The sequence below is a fragment of the Tupaia chinensis genome, unplaced genomic scaffold (assembly GCF_000334495.1).
Source record: "Tupaia chinensis unplaced genomic scaffold, TupChi_1.0 Scaffold000502_1, whole genome shotgun sequence".
Classification (NCBI taxonomy): domain Eukaryota; kingdom Metazoa; phylum Chordata; class Mammalia; order Scandentia; family Tupaiidae; genus Tupaia; species Tupaia belangeri.
The window spans coordinates 487,620-499,110 of record NW_006160014.1 but is presented as its reverse complement, the minus strand read 5'-3'; the positions used below and the strand labels follow the sequence as shown (position 1 = coordinate 499,110).

At 47.0% G+C, this 11,491-nt stretch overlaps 1 protein-coding gene across 1 annotated transcript in view; it reads left to right on the top strand.

The window, feature by feature from the left end:
• Positions 1-9,905, top strand: part of SLC3A2 (solute carrier family 3 member 2) — a gene marked incomplete in the record, with an annotated part of 33,620 nt that extends 23,715 nt beyond the window's left edge. Inside the window, 9 exon segments of the mRNA XM_014590926.2 lie at positions 24-129; positions 547-720; positions 1,547-1,641; positions 6,458-6,526; positions 6,633-6,691; positions 6,857-7,037; positions 7,144-7,287; positions 9,190-9,273; positions 9,385-9,905. Coding sequence (XP_014446412.1) covers positions 24-129; positions 547-720; positions 1,547-1,641; positions 6,458-6,526; positions 6,633-6,691; positions 6,857-7,037; positions 7,144-7,287; positions 9,190-9,273; positions 9,385-9,747 — 1,275 coding nt within the window.
• Positions 9,906-11,491: the final 1,586 nt, after the last annotated feature.

Below are 11,491 nucleotides of genomic sequence, written 5' to 3'. Positions count from 1 at the left end.
CGGTGGTACGCACCGTGCGAGCCCCGCGCTGTCGCGAGCTGCCGGTGCAGAGGTGGTGGCACAAGGGCGCCCTCTACCGCATCGGCGACCTTCAGGCCTTCGTGGGCAGCGACGAGGGCAACCTAGCGGGTGAGTGCGGAGCACACCCCCCATTCCCCGAGCGCCCCTAGTTTAATCTGGACCCTCTTCGCGTACCCAGAGGGACCCAGACAGCCTCAGACGGTTCTCCACCGCACCCAGTAGCCGAGCCTTCTCCCCGACACCCAGTCCCTCCTCCTTCCTTTCTTTGAAGAAACCGATCGTCCTCATTACTCTTTCACGGGATGGCTGACTCAGCGTCCTCCCTTCCCCCACGGCGCCAGGAACTAGTCTCGACCAGTTTCTGAAGTAATGTGTAGACTCCTTACATCAGCTCCTTTGAGTCTTGTGATCTGGCCCCCCCACCCCTCCCTTCCCCGCTCCTTTAGGAACAGGGCGAGAGGAGGAGATGGAGGGAGATCAGGGGCCTCTCAAAGGGGTCGCATCTTAACCCAGCTCCTGTTTCAGGTCTGAAGGGTCATCTTGATTACCTGAGCACTCTAAAGGTGAAGGGCCTTGTCCTGGGCCCAATTCACAAGAACCCGAAGGATGATATTGCCGGGACCAACTTGGAAGAGATCGACCCCACTCTTGGCTCCACGGAAGATTTTGACAATCTCCTGCAATCAGCAAAGAAAAAGAGTGGGTGTCTTCTGAATGTTCCCAAAGAAAGAGCAGAGGTCTGAGGCTGTCCTGTCTTTGTTCCCCTGTGCCGCTCACCCAAGTGGCAAGGATTGGGCCTTCTGTCCAGAGAACAAGCTGGATGGGAATTCTGTCCAGTGTACTAAAAAGGATTATTCATTTGGTTTGGGGGCTTGCTATTTGTGCAATCTTGAGCAGATCCTTTTTATTTATACTTTTTTATTACAGTGCACATGTGCTGGTGAAGAAGAGAGACAAAGGGAGAGTTAGAGGGAGAAATCACCCCCCAGAGGGCATGGTCACTCCATGAATCCTTTCTCCATTCTCTCGAGATTTTGGGCAAGCATGAACATGTGACGTGCCAGGAATGTTTTTCAGGCTGCTGAGTCTGAGACGTGAACTTTGCAGTTGGCCATGTGGAATCCAGTGCCTTAGTGACTATGCTGCCCCTTGAGCAGATCTTTTTTAACTTCTGGACTTCAGTGCCCTTATTTGCAAAATGTAGGCTTTTTATTATATCAGTAGTTTTAAAATTTGTAAGACAATTGCTCCTTTTGGGGGGGAAAAAATCCCAAATACTATCTTTCAATTCAACGTAGAAATATTAATGAAAAGAGTTCACTCTGATGGTGGGGAGGCCAGGGTCCTAGAGCCTTTACTGCACTGCAAACCTTCTGCCTTAAGGTCCTTCCTCGCTAGTATATATGTTTCAATGGAATGAGTTTTGCCAAGGTTCAAATTCAAGGTTTTGTACTAAGTAATACGTAGGAAACATTCAACAGACTTGGGTTTGTTGATTTCTCTGCTTTTTCCTCCATTGCTCTAGGTATCCGTGTCATTCTGGACCTCACTCCTAACTATCGTGGCCAGAACTCGTGGTTCCTGCCCACTGACGTTACCACTGTGGCCACCAAGGTGAAGGTGAGTGTGTTGGAGCTGATGGCAGGTGGGAGCCAGATGCTGGGGCTGTGTCAGTACTTTCACAGAAAGCCCTGCAAAGCTGGCCCAACTCCAGCTGAGGGGCCCCTCGGCTCTCAGACCAAAGCAGGAACGCCTCTTCCCACAGCCAGGAGGATAGGCCAGCAATGCCCCACTGTTTTTCCTGTTTCTTTTCTGACTACTCATTTTTCTCGTTTCCTTGACTCTGGGGATGAGATAGGTCCAGGAAGGGAATTTCTCAGATACCAGTCTAGAAATTTGACTTTTCTTCCTTTTGAGAAAGGAAGCCCTTTCTCTGTGGGAGTCCTGTCCTGGTTTCCCAGTTCTTGTTTGATGTATTTGGAGTGAAGCCCAGTCTGAGGTTGTGAGCATGGAGTGGGGGGGAGGGTCTTCCTAAGTGTTGAATTATGCTGAGTATTTTATAGATGCTTTCTAATTCCCATGTAACCATACAAGGTATCTGTTATTATTCCCAATCTACAAGAGAGGAAGCTAAGATTGGAAGGGGCTTCACATACTCGAAGTTCTAAGTAGTCTGACTTTTCTAGTCTGCTTTTCCCAGAGGTATAGACTCAAACTTTATGCCCAGGGGGACTTTGAATGTCACTCTAGTTCTTGAGGCCTGGATCCTAGGACACTTACAAGTTCAGAATGGGTAGAATAAAAACAGTGGCAGATCCTGATAATTCACTGCTAGCTATGATTCTAGGTAGAATTTTGGACTCCCAGCATTTGAATAGGGCCCCTGGGGTTATCCAGTTCAACCCTTACCAGTTGCTGGGAAACTTTAAAAGTTATTGATAAATGTTTTCAGACAGTATGGCAGGAAGAGTGGCAGCCTCAGAAGAAAATGGAGACTGGGGAGAGAGCACGTGGAACAGAGAAAGGGAAGAAAAGGGGACGTGCGTGTCGGCCTCTTGGTGTGGAGTCTGGCCTGGGCCTGTTCTGCAGAGCTGGCCTCTTTTCAAATTTTCATCTAAACTGCTCTGGGGCTGTGCTTTGAACTTCAGTCTCCTCAACCTTGCTCTGACTAGTTCTTGTGCTCACACTTTCTAGGCCTCAGGGTGCTGGGCAAGGATTAAGTATGCTTGCCTCGAGATTCTTTTTTTTTTCCCCTCTTCTTTTTCTTTATTTAGTTTTATTTGTTGTTATTATCTTTATTTTTAATTTGACCAAAGAGACAGAGAAAGAGAGAGAAAGGAAAAGCAAGAAAGAAAGCATCCTGTTTTGGGAATCGGAGACCTGAACCGTGGCCGGCTGGCCATGTGGGAGTTCAAGACCTCAACTGTCATGCCACTTGCTGGCCCCAGCCTTGGGATCCTTTTTATTTGAGTTTTATTTATTTATTTATTTTTTTAAGTTTGTCATAGGCATATCACTCACCAGAGAGAGATTATGGGACAGAGAAGGAAAGTGAAAAATCTCACCCTGGTGGCTTGCTATTTGTGCAATCTTGAGCAGATCCTTTTTATTTATACTTTTTTATTACAGTGCACATGTGCTGGTGAAGAAGAGAGACAAAGGGAGAGTTAGAGGGAGAAATCACCCCCCAGAGGGCATGGTCACTCCATGAATCCTTTCTCCATTCTCTCGAGATTTTGGGCAAGCATGAACATGTGACGTGCCAGGAATGTTTTTCAGGCTGCTGAGTCTGAGACGTGAACTTTGCAGTTGGCCATGTGGAATCCAGTGCCTTAGTGACTATGCTGCCCCTTGAGCAGATCTTTTTTAACTTCTGGACTTCAGTGCCCTTATTTGCAAAATGTAGGCTTTTTATTATATCAGTAGTTTTAAAATTTGTAAGACAATTGCTCCTTTTGGGGGGGAAAAAATCCCAAATACTATCTTTCAATTCAACGTAGAAATATTAATGAAAAGAGTTCACTCTGATGGTGGGGAGGCCAGGGTCCTAGAGCCTTTACTGCACTGCAAACCTTCTGCCTTAAGGTCCTTCCTCGCTAGTATATATGTTTCAATGGAATGAGTTTTGCCAAGGTTCAAATTCAAGGTTTTGTACTAAGTAATACGTAGGAAACATTCAACAGACTTGGGTTTGTTGATTTCTCTGCTTTTTCCTCCATTGCTCTAGGTATCCGTGTCATTCTGGACCTCACTCCTAACTATCGTGGCCAGAACTCGTGGTTCCTGCCCACTGACGTTACCACTGTGGCCACCAAGGTGAAGGTGAGTGTGTTGGAGCTGATGGCAGGTGGGAGCCAGATGCTGGGGCTGTGTCAGTACTTTCACAGAAAGCCCTGCAAAGCTGGCCCAACTCCAGCTGAGGGGCCCCTCGGCTCTCAGACCAAAGCAGGAACGCCTCTTCCCACAGCCAGGAGGATAGGCCAGCAATGCCCCACTGTTTTTCCTGTTTCTTTTCTGACTACTCATTTTTCTCGTTTCCTTGACTCTGGGGATGAGATAGGTCCAGGAAGGGAATTTCTCAGATACCAGTCTAGAAATTTGACTTTTCTTCCTTTTGAGAAAGGAAGCCCTTTCTCTGTGGGAGTCCTGTCCTGGTTTCCCAGTTCTTGTTTGATGTATTTGGAGTGAAGCCCAGTCTGAGGTTGTGAGCATGGAGTGGGGGGGAGGGTCTTCCTAAGTGTTGAATTATGCTGAGTATTTTATAGATGCTTTCTAATTCCCATGTAACCATACAAGGTATCTGTTATTATTCCCAATCTACAAGAGAGGAAGCTAAGATTGGAAGGGGCTTCACATACTCGAAGTTCTAAGTAGTCTGACTTTTCTAGTCTGCTTTTCCCAGAGGTATAGACTCAAACTTTATGCCCAGGGGGACTTTGAATGTCACTCTAGTTCTTGAGGCCTGGATCCTAGGACACTTACAAGTTCAGAATGGGTAGAATAAAAACAGTGGCAGATCCTGATAATTCACTGCTAGCTATGATTCTAGGTAGAATTTTGGACTCCCAGCATTTGAATAGGGCCCCTGGGGTTATCCAGTTCAACCCTTACCAGTTGCTGGGAAACTTTAAAAGTTATTGATAAATGTTTTCAGACAGTATGGCAGGAAGAGTGGCAGCCTCAGAAGAAAATGGAGACTGGGGAGAGAGCACGTGGAACAGAGAAAGGGAAGAAAAGGGGACGTGCGTGTCGGCCTCTTGGTGTGGAGTCTGGCCTGGGCCTGTTCTGCAGAGCTGGCCTCTTTTCAAATTTTCATCTAAACTGCTCTGGGGCTGTGCTTTGAACTTCAGTCTCCTCAACCTTGCTCTGACTAGTTCTTGTGCTCACACTTTCTAGGCCTCAGGGTGCTGGGCAAGGATTAAGTATGCTTGCCTCGAGATTCTTTTTTTTTTCCCCTCTTCTTTTTCTTTATTTAGTTTTATTTGTTGTTATTATCTTTATTTTTAATTTGACCAAAGAGACAGAGAAAGAGAGAGCAAGAGAAGGGGAAAGTGAGAAAGCAAGCCACTGGATCTGAGACCTGAACCGTGGCCGGCTGGCCATGTGGGAGTTCAAGACCTCAACTGTCATGCCACTTGCTGGCCCCAGCCTTGGGATCCTTTTTATTTGAGTTTTATTTATTTATTTATTTTTTTAAGTTTGTCATAGGCATATCACTCACCAGAGAGAGATTATGGGACAGAGAAGGAAAGTGAAAAATCTCACCCTGGTGGGTTTTGGGTACATATGCACTCAAGCCTGGTTTAAGTTTAAAAAAAAGTATTCATTTATTCTGAGACAGACAGACACACACACACCACACACACACACACACAGGGAGGAGGAGGAAAAAGGGGAGAGACAGGCACCCTTAACAGGGTCCTTACACTACAGCCAACCCCTAGTCTTAGCTGACTTGGATCATAGGCACGAATGCATGCCTGGCATGCTCAGGGAAGTCCTGGGGCAGGACCTCAAGGATCTTTCCCTGTGGTTCCAGTCATGTTACCATGTTACTACTGTGCCATCACCTGGCCCTTACCTTGTAGTTTGTTTGTTTGTTTTAGAATTAATTATTTAATTTTAATTTGCCCAGAAAGAGATATATAGAGACAGAAGGCAAGTGAGAAAGCAAGCTGCCAGGTCCAGGACTCAAACCACTGTCACCTTGTGGGAGCCAAGCACCTTAACACCATGCCACCTGCCAGCTCCCTATCTTGGGATCTTGACTGGCATTTTAGGTCCTATCTCTGCTGCTCACTGATTATGCCCTTGGACATGTCTCCTTGTTTCTGTGGGCCTGTTTCTTCATTTCTAAAATAGATATACTATACTAGCATTCCATATGCTAACTGTTAGATGACTTATATTTGGGCTAGCCCGTGTCATGGTGGTTAAGGTGGCTGGATTCACCATGGCCGACAGCATGGTGGCCACACGGTGACTGGGTGTAGGTGCATGCATACCCAAAATCCTGAAAGGAGGGAGAAGAGGAAAAGGGATTGTGGCATAGTGGTACTTTCTCATATCCCCCTCAACCCTGCCCCATCTCTCTGTTGAGTACATGAACCCTTTGGGAAACAAACAAAAAATGAAATAATGCTTATGGGAACACTTTTTCTCTTGGACCATTTCTGTAGTTGTGTGATTGGCTTGAGGCAGGAATAGAGAAGTAAAATGCTATAGCACTAGGAGAATCAATGAGATGTCAGAGCTGGAGGGAACCAAGGCAAAGCCTTTGTATTAGAGATGGGAAACTGAGATCCAGGCAAGGCCGATGACTCTACTGAAGTCATGGGAAGGTGCTTTTGGAGGACAAGGTATGACATGGGCTGGGATTGTCCAGGTTATTACCTGAGAATCGATAACTTTCTTCTGTTCTCTTGCCCCCCTGTAGGATGCTCTGGGATTTTGGTTGCAGGCTGGTGTAGATGGGTTCCAAGTCCGGGATGTGGAGAATCTGAAGGTGAGTTTGTATTTCATACGAAGGGCAAAGCTTGGGTGAGACCAGAGGGACTCAGCTACAGCTTAGAAATGTTCCCTGTTTGTTGATTCTGCTTTTTCCCTCTTAGGATGCATTCTCACTCTTGGCTGACTGGCAGAACATCACCAGCAGCTTCAGTGAAGATAGGTGGGTGCCCAAGCCCCCTCCTTGACTCAGCTCCTTTGTAGAAACCTCTCAGTGGAGTGCTAGGGCCTTGAGGGGGGCAGGGTTTCTAATCCAGAGAACTTCCTTCACCACCGTTCTTCTTTTCCTGCTCTCTACTAATGCTGATCTCTACTCTGCCCTGTGCAGGCTCTTCATAGCAGGAACCAACTCCCCTGACCTGCAGCAGATCATGAGCTTACTGGGATCCACCAAGGACCTGCTATTGACCAATTCATACCTGTCAACTCCTGGTTTCACTGGGGAGCACACAAAATTCCTTGTCACCCAGTATTTGAATTCCACTGGCAGTCACTGGCGCAGCTGGAGTGTGAGTATCCGGCTAGTAGGAGTAGGGGCAGGGGACTTTGGGGGGAAAGGGTTGTTGGGAGATGGAGGAAGTGGTCTGCTAGGCTCACCAGTGTCTGTCCCTGCAGTTGTCTCAGGCAGGTCTCCTGAGTTCCTTCATACCAGCTCAACTTCTTCGACTCTACCAACTGCTGCTCTTCACCCTGCCGGGGACCCCCATTTTCAGCTATGGGGATGAGATTGGCCTGCAGGTGGCTGCTGTTTCTGGCCAGGTACTACTTGCTATGTGCCTAACACAGAGAGGGAGGTTGTGTTCATACGATGGTTGTGTGGATAAGGGCCAACAGATTTGAGTCTTGGTGTGGGAGTGTATTTGATTCCTAGGCAGTTCTCTGGTCAGTAGCTGTGTAGCTTTGGGCCAGTTAGTTATCCCTTTGGATATTGGTCATCTCTTCTGTGAGACTGAATTTTTTTGTTGGATGGTTAGGATTGAATGAAGGCATATTTTATGATGCCTGATATATGGTAGATGTTTAATATGGTAGTGATCATTCATCCATTCATTCATTTTTGGCAGTGGGTACTCTGCTAGGCTCTATGCCCCACAGCCATCATTCATTCATTTATTCATTCATTGGGTAGTGGGTACTCTGTACTGGGCTCTGTGCCCTCCAGGAGCTCATAGTTCAATGGGGTGATGAGTAAGCTAACACATTAAGAGTTGTATGTGCTGTGATAGGGATATTGTCACAAAGGCGGTCACTGACTTGAACTACAGGACTGGAGTTAATGCTTGAGCTGATGTTTATATAACCATTCATCTATTTATTCCAGATTTTTATTCTTTTACTTATTTATTTATCTTGAGAGGTTTTTGCTATAGGCTGTGTGCGCTCACCAGAAAGACAGAGAGAGACAAAGAGACAAAAAGTGAGAAATCACCCCCTGGGGGGGGGTGGGATGGCCACGCTGCAATCGCTTCTCTTGGGATCTTGAGAGCACGCACGCACACATGCCCAGCGTGAATTTAAGCCACCGGGTCTGAGACTCGAACCACGGTTGACTACATGGGAGTCCAGCGACATAGCCATTAGGCCAACTGCTGGTCCCTTATTTTTCTTTTTAAAGAATTATTTAATTTAATTAATTTATTTATTTCGATTTAACCAGAGAGGGACAGAGTGAGAGAGAGACAAAGTGAGAAAGCAAGCTGCCAGGTCTAGGACTCAAAACTGCAGTCAGCCATGTGAGAGTCCAGTGCCCTTAACCACCATGCTACCTGCTGGCCCCTAGATATTTATTCTTAACTCCTTTGTGCTACATATTGGGGAATACAGAGAACAGTACACAAAAGAGCAGGAGGTGGTGTAATTGAATACATACTCGAATAGAAACATGCCAGGTGCTATGCAAAAGAAAGCAAGGTAAAGGACCTGGAGACTAGGGATGGGGTAGATTTTATGCAGAGTGGCCACAGAAAGCCTGAGGACATAACTGAGCAGAGACCTGAGGAAAGTGAGGAAGCTACTGATAGTGTCTTTAAAAGCCTTTTTTTTTTTAGAGGTTTTTGCTATACTGCACGTGTGCTTGGTAGAAAGACAGAGAGACAGAAAGAAAGTGAGAAATCACCCCCCAGGGGGGATGGCCACGCTGCAATCCCTTCTCTTCTGTTCTCCTCTCGGGATCTAGGGCGTGCACGCACAAATGCGCAATGTGAGTTTAAGCCACTGGGTCTGGGACTCAAACCGCGGTCAATTACATGGGAGTCCAGCGACATAGCCATTATGCCAACTGCTGGTCTCTAAAAGCTATTTTTTAAAAGAGTTATTTAATTAATTTTATTGTTATTATTATCTTTTAATGTGACCAGAGAGAGACAAAGCAGGAAAGTAAGAAAGCAAGCCACTAGTTCTGGGACTTGAACTGTGGTTAGCCATATAGGAGTCCAGCACCCCAATCACCATGTCACCTGCCAGCTTCTTAATGGCTTTTGACTGGCTGGCAGGGATACCTTTAGGCTGAGGGGACAATATGTGTGCAAGGACCTTGAAGCTGGAGCCTACCTTACTTGTCCAGTACAAGTTAGCCAGGCGTGGTGGATGTTAGGCATTGATGAGGAGGGAAAGCAGATGCAGGCCAAGGCTTTTTCAAGTCCTGTTTTCCCTGTTTTTTAGCCTATGGAGGCCCCTGTCATGCTGTGGGATGAATCCAGCTTCTCAAATGTCTCAGGATTCCTAAGTGTCAACAGGACTGTGAAGGTAAGGGTTCCGGAGGAGTAAGGCCTGACTGACATGATGGGCAGGTGGCTTGTGGAAGTTGAACCCAGGGGACCCACTCACCCACTCCTGCTCTGTTTTCATCATTCTCAGGGCCAGAGCGAAGATCCTGATTCCTTCCTTTCCCTGTTCCGGCGGCTGAGTGACCAACGGGGTAAAGAGCGCTCCCTGCTGCATGGGGACTTCCACGCACTGTCTTCTGAGCCTGCACTCTTTTCTTATGTCCGCCACTGGGACCAGAACGAGCGTTTCCTGGTGGTGCTCAACTTTGGGAATGTGGGTGTCTCTACCAGCCTGGCAACCTCCAGTCTGCCTGCCAGCACCAGTCTGCCTGCCAGTGCCGATGTGCTGCTCAGCACCCAGCCAGGCCGTCAGGAGGGCACCTCCCTTACGCTGGAACGCCTCCACCTGGAGCCCTATGAGGGGCTGCTGCTCCGCTTCCCCTATGTGGCCTGACCCCAGCCTGACAAGGACCCACTACCCTTTCCATCTTCTCCCCCAGGCCCTTTGGGTTCTGTTCTCCCCCTCCTTTCTTCCTTTTTTTAATGTTGAAGATTACAGATGAACTCCCAAATAGGTTATCTTCCGCTTTTAAATAAAAGTCACAAACCCTGTCTGGTGAGGTATTTTCTTCCCTCCACCCTGCTATCTCAGGAATCTCCCCCACCTCTGCTCTCCTAAACCTGCTCCACAGTGGTCCTGGCCAGAGTTCCACATTCTGTTCATGTAGGGATCAAGACCCAGAAAGAAAGGAGCCACTTTATTTTTTTTTTTTTTTTTTTAGGTTTTTGCCATGGAGCACTGGAGAGAGACACAGAGAAAGAAAGTGAGAAATTACCCCCTTGGGGGATGGCCACGCTGCAACCCCCTCTCCATTCTCTTCTCAGAATTTCGAGCATGTCCACACACCTGGCATGATTTTCATGCCTTGGAGTCCGGGGCTTGAACTGTTCTCAGGCGTGTGGGAATCCAGAGCCTTAGCCACTAGACCATCTGCTGGCCTTGAACAGTGCCTTGTAAGTCAACAGAAAGAAGGTATCAGAGCTGGGACCCACGTCCATGCCACCTCCTCACTAAGGTTGGTCTGGGTAGTCTCTTCAAGGTTTTGGGTCTTGCAGACTTTTATTTTTAAAGAATTATTTTCTTGGGGCTGGCAGGTGGTGTGGTGGTTAAGAGTGCTGGATTCCCACATGACCGACAGCATTTGAGTTCTGGACCTGGTGGCTTGCTTTCTCACTTTCTCTCTCTCTCTCTCTCTTGCACTCTGTCCCTCACTGGCCAAATTAAAATAATTGGATGAATGAATGAATGAATTAAAGTTTAATAAAATAATTCTTAAAAAAAAAAAAGAATTATTTGATTGAACTTTATTTGTTTTAATTTGACCAGAGAGGGATAGAGCAAGAGAGAGAGGGGAAGTGAGAAAGCAAGTCACCAGGTCTGGGACTCGAACCGCGGTCAGCCACGTGGGAGTCTAGTGCCCCAACCACCGTGCCACCTGCTGCTTCTGCAGATTTTATGATTATTGTTGTTATTTAGTTTGTTATGGGGCACCTGTGCTCACCAGAGATAGAGAAAACAAGATAGCATGCTGCCAGGTGTGGGACTCGGAACTGTGCTTGCCCCTGTGGGAGTACAGTGCCTCAACCACCACACCAGCTGCTGGCTAGGGCACATGTGTTGGCTAGAGAGGGACAGAGACAGGGAGAAGGAAAGTGAGAAATCATCCCCTGGGGGAATGGCCATGCTGCAATTCTTTCTTTTCCTAGAATCCTGGGCATGCACACACTTGTACCTGGCATAATTTTCAAGCCACTCAAGGGACTTGAACCACAGTTGGCCATGCGGGTGTCCAGCAAAATAACCACTATGCCGTCTACTGGCTCCTCAGACTCTTCTTTTACCTTAGTAAAGATTCCAGCCAAGCATGGTCAATTTTTCTATTTTTGCAGACTTGGCCTTTTAGGGACAGAGGGTAGGGACATGATGACCAGGTTCCTAAAAGGCACTAGAAGTCATTTAACAAGAGTTAAACACTCAGCGTGTGCCAGGATCTACATCAGAGTATAGTGGGAAACAAAGTACAGCATTTTCTGCTTCTTTGGGCCTTGTATTTTCATGGGAGGGAGAAGAAGTAAGGTGAATAAAACCTACAGTATGGTGGAAAGGGAAAAAAGTAAAGCAAGAAATATGGTGGTAG